This window comes from Vitis riparia, chromosome 19, assembly GCF_004353265.1.
Source record: "Vitis riparia cultivar Riparia Gloire de Montpellier isolate 1030 chromosome 19, EGFV_Vit.rip_1.0, whole genome shotgun sequence".
In the NCBI taxonomy this organism is placed as follows: Eukaryota; Viridiplantae; Streptophyta; class Magnoliopsida; order Vitales; family Vitaceae; genus Vitis; species Vitis riparia.
The window spans coordinates 25,569,184-25,578,620 of NC_048449.1; the positions used below are offsets into that span (position 1 = coordinate 25,569,184).

The 9,437-nt window shown below is 28.3% G+C and overlaps 1 protein-coding gene across 1 annotated transcript; it reads right to left on the minus strand.

Moving 5' to 3' along the window:
- Window positions 1-5,716: 5,716 nt before the first annotated feature.
- LOC117909363 (cyclin-U4-1-like) lies at window positions 5,717-7,994 on the minus strand. Its single transcript, XM_034823383.1, has 2 exons — window positions 7,582-7,994; window positions 5,717-6,098 (listed from the first exon to the last, which is right to left on the minus strand). Exons 1-2 carry the CDS (start codon window positions 7,914-7,916, stop codon window positions 5,846-5,848), a joined length of 588 nt encoding a protein of 195 aa, XP_034679274.1. The 5' UTR covers window positions 7,917-7,994; the 3' UTR covers window positions 5,717-5,845.
- Window positions 7,995-9,437: the final 1,443 nt, after the last annotated feature.

The following is a 9,437-nucleotide window of genomic DNA, read 5'->3' on the forward strand; positions in this document are numbered from 1 at the left end:
AGAACATTTTTTACAAATTTATTTACATATTCCAAAATGAGATTTTTACACCTTCAAAATGATCTTTACAACCTTCATTAAAAGAAAAAAGATTGTCTTTAGGAAAAGTGGATTTTATATTCATTCATTTAAAAATATTTTAAAATACATGTAATTTTTCATAAGTAACATAATTATCTCCTCCAATACCCTTTTACTTAATAATATTAAATAAAATTATCAAAAAATTAATTTATCATTTTAATTTGATAAAAGTGTCTTATAAATAAATTAATTATAATTTTTTATTATATAATATAAGATACAAATTATTTTGAAAAAAAAATCTCCAATATCCTCGAGTAATAAATAAAATCTTCCCGATTCCGTAATTAATAATAATTTTATATCTTGCATTATATACATTCACTCATCTTCTCATTTAAAAAATAAAATAAAATCGAATAAAAAAAATTTTAGTTAACATTAACAATAAAATAAGAAAATTTTAAAATTAAAAATATAATTAAAACTAAAATATTTAAAAATTTAATACAATTAGAACAAAAAAATTATCAAGTGATGTTATTAACATGACAAATAAAAGGTTATTTTAGAAAATGATTATTTGACTTGTAAAAAAGTACATGTATTTTAAAATATTTTTAAATGAATGAAGATAAAACTAATTTATAAAATTTGAAATAGATTATGATTAAAATTTTATTGTCTTACAAATTCATATTTTAAGCGAATGTTTGATAAACCAACTTAATAACTTAAAGTGAATTAATAAGTATGTTTGGTAAAATAACTTAATGATATAACTTAATATAAAAAAAAACTTTAAGTAATAAGTAAAAACAATTAACTTATTCTTAGATTCACATCTTTATTTTATTTTTTTACCTTCATTTGCCTCGGTTTCCTCTATGATATCTTTTGTTATTCCATGACCTCCATTGTTATTTGAATTCATTTGCCCTAATTATAATTTATGAGGATAAATATGTCAATTTGATAATTTAAAATAAATTTTAAGTTAGCTTTAGCAAATAACCTTAATATTTAAAGCAAAAATTAAGTAATAAGTTTTAAGCTAATAACTTATTTGGTGTTTGTTTTTTTACTTAATTCTAAATAGAAACTTAATGCTTAATAGTGTTAAATATCAGGTTGTTTATTTTTTGTAGTATTTTATTTCTATTAAATATTAAAAAGTAAAGAAAAACCAATATGTTATTTTTCTATTTATAAAAAACTAAATATTTTGGTTTTTTCTATTTAGTAAAAAGTTTATAATAAGTCATGAAAAAGTGGAAAAATAAACAACCAAAATTCTGAAAACAAATTACTTTCAGCAAAAAGCCAGGAAAACAAACACCCTCTTAAGTTAATCTAATTTAAAGTCAATTTAAGTTATTAAATATTAAGTTTTTCCAAACACCCTTCTTAAGTGTGCTAAGATTAATATTTCTTTTTAGAAATATAAGTAATTAATGTATAGAAATATAAATAAAATTCATATGTTTGGAAATTCAATCACATTTGAGTTACCAAAATTATGAAATTATTTCAATAATATATGAAATTTCTTAATTTTGTCCCTTAAAAAGTATTAAAAAGAGAAACTATCAAATTTTAGTCACTTTTAAAATATTATATATAATCTTGTGTAGACCCCTCGTGCTAGTCACCCGGATAGCTAGCAGCTTATTGTAGGGGAGGGGGGGTCGACTTCTTCAAAGATTAACATGCATAAAACACATGGTGAAGGGCACCACCACCTCGCCATGGTGGTGGTTGAGAGGGTGACATATTGGCTGAGCAAGGAGCAAGGAGCAAGGAGCAAGGAGCAGGTGAAGACTTGTGGGGGGGGAGGGGAAGAGAAAAAATAAATCTGGAGAGAAAAACTGGGTGAAAAGGAAGCTGGACTGAAAATGGAGAAAATGAGGGAGGTTTTTTTTTTTGGTTCAGAGGAAATTTTGAGAGAGCTTGAGAGGGAACTAGTGAGGAGCCTTAGAGTAGAAACGAGATTAGCAGAGTGATTTAGGAGCAAGTGAGAGAATGAATAAGAGGATTTTCACTGTGGACTTTCAGGTAAGGTCGCCCTAAGCTTGACAGTTTCTCGTTTTGCTTAAGATTCTATTTTATTTCCTGCTGACCTATGAGCATTGTTCTGTTGTTTACTTTGAACATCAACAGTTTCTTTGGTTGTTTTGGTTGAACCTGATCGTTTGCGTATATTACTCTATTTTGGCTCCCTCTCATTTTTTATTTTTTTATTTTTTTATTATTATGGCTTTCCCATGCAAATAGCAACATTCATATTCGGGTTTGGGATTGGTGTTTGACAGTCATATTACTATTCTCAACTTGTCTCACCAGTTCTAGCCCTTTGATTAAATCATGGCTTTCACTGGTTCCTTTTTTTTTTTTTTTTGGCTTCTTTACCCCTGCTCTGTTTTCTTGATTGTCTTCCTCTGTTTTTTCGTGAGTATTTTGGATGCATGGCATCATATGTACCGTCAGTTGGTGATGTTAGGAAATGGCTCTTAGATACTGAAGGCAGCTGAGGAAACTATCCACGTACTCGTTCTGTTTATTCCTGTCTCCAAACACTCCTTTCATCTCCTTCGCCTTGTCCTTGTAAATCTTGCATCCTTCCTCCAGAACTACCAAGCTCAGTGAGTGAGCCATCGAGTTCCTAGTGTACGAACCATCTCGACCATTTCTGGGTATTAAATACTCCATCTCCTTCTCTTGTAAACAGTTGGCGTTCAAGCCTTGGCCTACTAGGAAAGTTAAAAGGATCAAAGGTCTTGCTAAATGAAGAGCCTTCACCACGAAGCTCCACTCAGAGTGACTCAAGAAGCCGCCTATGGAGGCGTGAGTCAGCATCTTGAGTTGAAGTGCCCAGGTTGTGCACACCACCCCGCGATCCTTGGTACGTTGCTCGGACCCATCTGGGAGTTGGATCACCTCGGTGTTTGAGGAGCCACGCCTCAATTTTAGCACCCAGAAGAAGGGTAACTGGGACTGTTCCAATCCGGAGCTGATGCATCCTTGAAGCGAGCCATGGGTTCTTGAAACAAATCACTAGCTATCTTGAGGAACTGGACCCTGTTACATGGGAGATCAGTTGTGGACTCTGCATTTTCTAGGAGGTTTGGCACTTGGATCATGAGGTTTAATGAAAGGTTTGAAAGCGACCTATTATCCATCATTCGTGGAGCCATTGTCTTCCACTACGACTATAGTTGAATCCAAAGTCCAATATGATGTTGATGGTGGGGCCACAGATGTAAATTCATGGATGTGCACGTTGCAAGATTTTGTTTTATTTTTCTTTGGGCTGCCAGGATGTTCAAACATCATTTGAAAACCTTTCTCCACCTGGGCCCACCTCTAAGTGTGTTCACGTTGGCACATGGTCTCAATAAACATTTGACTTTTTATTTATTTTCTTATTATTTTAACAATTTTCCTAACTCCAGTTTTCCAAAATTCCTTTCATAATTCCACTTCTCAAATAATTTTAAAACTTTCATTTTAGAATAGTCTTCCTTAGTTCCAATTCCCAAATAATCTCAGAATTTCCATATTTGAATTTTTTTTTTTAAATTTCGACTTCCAATTTCAAAAATTCCAATATTCACGTTCGTTTATTTAATCATTATTTTCGTTATTATTATTATTCTATTTATTTATTTTAAAATTCCATCTTCAAACAATTTTTCAAAATTCGGACTTCCAAATTTAATTCCCAATTTCAAAAATTTCAATATTTACGTTCATTTATTTAATCATTATTTATTATTATTATTATTATTATTCTATTCTATTTATTTATTTATTTTAAAATTTCATCTTTAAACAATTTTGCAAAATTCCAACTTCTAAATTTAATTTCCAATTTCAAGAATTCCAATATTCACGTTCATTTATTTAATTATTATTTTCATTATTATTATTATTCTATTTATTTATTTATTTTAAAATTCCAACTTTAAACAATTTTTCAAAATTTCAACTTTCGAATTTAATTTGCAATTTCAAAATTTCTAATATTCATGTTCATTTATTTAATTATTATTTTTGTTGTTATTATTATTATGTTTATTTATTTATTTTAAAATTCCACCTTTAAACAATTTTTTAAAATTTCACTTTTGAATTTAATTTCCAATTTCAAATATTCCAATATTCACGTTCATTTATTTAATTATTATTTTTGTTTTTTTTATTATTATTTTATTTATTTATTTTTAGAAATTCCATCTTTAAACAAGTTTAAAAAAAAAATCCAATTTCTCTCAAATTTAATTTCCAAAATTCCAATTCTTAAATTTAATTCTCAAGACTCCAATTTTTAAATAATTTTCGAGACTCCAATTTTTAAAAATCTAGTTTTCCTTCGAACAATTTTAATTCCACTCTGATTTTCAAACAACCTTCTGTTTCTTTTTATTTTACATAAGTAAGAATGAATTTTTCATAATTCTAAAATAATGAAATTTTTTAAACCAATTCATGCAAGATAAATTAGGTTTTGGTGGGGGTCCAACATCAAAGAAGTTCTACTTAGAATAAAAATGAACTTGAGTGAAATGTCATGTGTGTCATTGGTGATTTCATAATCTGCTTGGTGACGCATGTGATATATGTTATGCTCATTCTTGTGCACTAACCCCATTTCATGATGGCGCATTACTCGCTTGCTGCCAAGGTACGCACGTGCTCTCACTTTGACCGTTCTCCATGCTTTATTTTGGCCTCCAATGTATGATCACATTTTGGTATCCATGTTTAATCAATCAATTACCACATGTGCTTCATTTTATTAGTAGAGACTCGATTTTAGAGACTTAGAGGGGTGCTATGGTCTTTACCGTACCTTTTCAATAAGTAACCTGACCTCCGAGCTCAGATCTGATTTTTTTACAGACCATCTTTTCCAAATAAAGAGTCACACTTAGGGTTTTCTTTCTTATTTTGTTTACCCTTTAAAAATAAAATAAAATAAGTGACGACTTCAAGTTTTTTTAAAAAAATCATTTTTTCATAAATAAATAAAAAGAGAGTTCTGTCATCGAGTGAGAACGCATCGAGCAAAAATGCGAGGTCCACACCTTGATAAATTACTTTTTTAAACATTTTTTTTTTATAGTTTTGATGTTTATTTTTTTTTAGAAATCCATTTTTTTTGGTTTCTATAAATTTAAAAATTTTTACTTTGTGATATGATTATGATGAATTAATCCTTTAAATAAATTTAAGATGAATAATTTTCTTATATGATTTAGTATAGCAAAATTTTTAGTGGAATTAATAGAATTTTTTTTAAAAAAATATTTATTAATAATTCAACACTTTTCTCCTTTCAACTTTTTTTGTGAATTATCAAAAAAATGAAAATTGTTTATAATTTTTTTTTTTAATTTTCTTTTCCTTAAAGTCCGATGAGCAAATTAATATACCCCAAAGATTTAAATGGTGTGACACCTACCTTATTAGTCATATCATATAAAAGTATAGGTTAGATCATAGAAAAGGTCAAGACTATTTTCACAACATTAGAAAAATTCATACAATTAATTAATTAAAAAATAAAAATTTTAGAATAGGTAACTGCAATTTTTGTTTCTTCTTCAAATAATGTATAGCTGTTGCAAGGCTGGCTCCACTGAGAAACTCAGTGCCACCCAGCATGATGAAGAAAGGTGGTGGCAATCCATATCAAAACTAAGCTTTGATTATGAAGAAAACTCCATCTATGACAGCTGGGAAAAAAACCCAAAAAAATCCAACTACCCAAAAGCAAATCCAAAATTCAAAATTCAAAATTAAAAAAAAAAAATGGAATTCATACTCCAAAAATGCTTAAACAGTTGGTGGATTCATCTTCATGGAAGGAGCAATGGAGATTTAGGGGTCTTTCCAAATGTGGAGGAGATTGGAAGGACATTTCCTTATGTAGGAAAGAGCAATAGCTGTGGAATGCATTGGGGGTGACATTCAATTGGAATTTCAACCCAAATAGGAAGTCCACTTCAAGGAGGTTCATCTCTGCTCTGCTTATTCCTCCAACTTTTGCATAGTATGCATTGTTGTAGTACCTACACAACCCAAAAATTATTCAAAATATTAATTCATATTTGAGAAAATATCACACCTAAGGAATTGCTTTGGACTAAAATTTCACACCAAAATCTTTTTAAGCATAAAATATGATGTATAAATATATTGAGAAATGTTAAATATTGAAATTTACTTATTTTTATAAATAAAATATACATGTAAACGGATAAAACTTGTTTCGGTTATGTTTGGTTCTAGAAAATGCTAAGGAAAAAAAATGATAAGAAAAATGATTTTTTTTCATGTTTTTTTATAGAAAATTTATAAGAAAATTAAACATGATTAAAATTAGTTAAAAAATTATATTTTTTTAAATTATTTAATTTTTATATCGATGAGTTAAATAAATAAAATGAGTTTGAAATAGGAAATAAAAATAATTTATCGATTTTAACTCTAATTTCTATTTTCTTTCTTTTTACTTTTCCTCTCTATTTATATTTTCTTTCAAATTTTTCGAGAATCAAACATATTCTTTATCTTTTCCATTTTCTTTGTGCCACTTATATTATTAAACTATGAATAAGAATTGGACTATTGCCTTGTTGTACCCCATTTATATGTATCATTAAATAAAAAATTATTTTAATTTTTATTTTTTCCCTTTTTAAAATAAAATTTTATTTCTCTAAAATTAATTTACAAAAATTATAATATTTATTTATTTATAAATTATACTTATTTTAAAATATTAAAATTTTAAAATTAAAAAATTAAACATTTATATCAAGCATGAAAAATTTTCATATCTGTCCATCTATTTATTTATTTGCTTTTTTTTTTTTACAAAATTAGAGAAGATTTAAAACAATTACAATTCATTCCATTATATATAAAAAAAATTAAAATCAATAATTTTCATTATGACACTTATTACTGCAATTCTCATAGATAACTATCATGCTCTAAATTTCAAAAACAAAGAATTGGATGTTCCCCTCCAAAACCAAAGAAGGAAGGTGCATTGTAAATGGAAAAAAGCAAGGAGCTGTTTGGCAGCAGGGAAAATGAGAGTCAAAGATGACAAATCATTGAGCACACAACCAAGCAATGTCCTTCATTGAGCTGTCATTCCCAACACTGACACTTGACCTTTTGCTTAAGCCCATCTTTTTCTACAAGATTTACAACTATGCCTCCATAACAATTAGTGTACACAGACAGCCTTTCCACATCATTTTTGTAGGTAATATATTAAAAAAGGAAAAAGTAAAAGCTCTTTATGTACTTAAAAATATAAATAAATGAAAGAAAAATTTATTTCAACTTGAAAAAAAAAAGAAAAAAAGAAAAGAATTCCACCGAATAATTAAAAAAAAAAAATGGAAAATCCAAAATCCCATCTGATTGGGGAAAGAGAAAATTAGAAGAAACCCAGATTAAAAAATCCAATTCCAGTCATCCAAACAGAAACCCAGAAGTAATCCCCCAAGAATGAAAGAAAATGCAGAGAAAACTCACATATCATCCATGAACTTAGCAGCAATCATGACACTGGTAATCAGGAGCCTATGCGCATTGAAGGAGCTGATGGGCAAAGAGGGTTGGCTCTGAGAGAACCTGTCAAGGTAGATGAAGGCAACAATGAAGCAAGATGGGCTGCAATTGGCATACTTGAAGATCCTCTCAAGGTAACTCTGGATGGAAATGGAGGGCCTTGTGAGGCCATGGAAGGCTGAAATTTTCTGGGTGTGGAGCTTTGGGTTGAGGTCATTGGAAGTGGCCACTCTCTGGAGGAGAGAAGAGAGGAAGGAGATGAGTTCTGGCAGTGGCATCATCACCTCAAGCTCAGCCATGGAGTTGCAGGTGAAGAGGCTCTGGGCCTCTCTGGTTGTTGGTTGGTGTCTTTTTGGGGAGGAGTTCCTTTGATTGGTAGATATGGGGTCTGGAGGGTTTTTGAATAACGACAGTTGGAGGTTATTGGACTTTTGTGGGACATTATTATGATGGGCGTGTCCCTACAGCTTGGATTTTGGGCACTGTGACTCGAAAGTTTTGTGGTAGTTCGAGAAGCGGTTTTTTTGGTACTAGCTTGGCTTCCAAATGAAGAAAAAAAAATGTTTGGAAGGTGGGATTTTGGGCTTGTTTTGGAGAAATTTGGGAAAGAAATGATTTGTGGGTGACCCCTAAATTGATTTCTAATGATAATTTTTTGGCACCAGATGGATAAAGGGCAGTGACACTATTAGTCTAGAGTTTGGATTTTAAAATAATTTCTCTATCCATGTGAGATTAAGAATGAATGAGAATGAAGGTAAATTACAAATTTATAATCTCATAAATGTTATATTTAATATTTTAAATATAGCAAGTTTTAAGCTATATTTGCTTCTCAAAAAGTTTTTTTTTTTAAAATAATACAAGAAAAAAAAATAAAAAAAATAAAAAAAGGAAAAAAATTAAAATCAATAAATTATAATTGTATACTACTTTAAATTATTTGTATTTATTTAATTCTTTTCTATAAGAATCAAATAATTTAAAAATATACAAATCTCTAAATAATTTTAATTATATACATTTTTTTTTTCATATTTTTCTTAGTAAAATCAAATATTAGAAAATTATTTTTCTTAACATTTTTTTCCCTTGTACTTTTTAGGAGCCAAATATAGTCTTAGGTGGTGTTTGTTTTTTTTACTTAATTCTAAATAAAACATTAATGCTTAATAGTATTAAATATTAAATTGTTTGTTTTTATAGTATTTTATTTCTATTAAGTATTAAAAAGTAAAAAAAAAAAACCAATATGTTATTTTTTCTATTTAGAAAAAGCTACATATTTTGACTTTTTTTATTTAATAAAAAGTTTATAATAAGTCATGAAAAACTAGAAAAACAAATAATTTAAATTCTAAAATTAAATTGCTTTTAACAAAAAGCCAAAAAAACAAACACCACCTTAGACTATATTTAATTAAAAAAATTATGAAAAACGATTTTCTCATACTTATATTAAAAAAATACTAAAAAATTAATTAAAAACTTATATATTTTAAATTATTTAATTTTTATATAAACAATAAGTGAAATAAGTTTCTAATAACGTATAAAAATAATTTATAAACTTTAAATTTATTTTTAATTTTTCTTCGTATTTTATTTTATTTTTCTTTATTTTCCCTCACTCAATTTTTTTAGAACCTAATACAACCTTAAACCATGGTTTTAAAAGCGGACCAGACCGACCGGTCACGATTACCGTTCAATTCGGTCAATTGGACTGGAAAGTGGTCAGACTGAAATTGGACTAGTTAAATTGGTGGTCCGATCGACTAATCGGATGAGCAGGACGATTTCAACTTCTTTTTTTTTAT

Excerpts from the sequence above, each read along its gene's own strand:
- LOC117909363 (XM_034823383.1), bottom strand. The coding sequence starts at position 7,916 with ATGGCTGAGCTTGAGGTGATGATGCCACTGCCAGAACTCATCTCCTTC. Across the intron at positions 6,099-7,581 it reads GCTAAGTTCATGGATGATAT|GTACTACAACAATGCATACT; the intron begins GTGAGTTTTCTC and ends TGGGTTGTGTAG.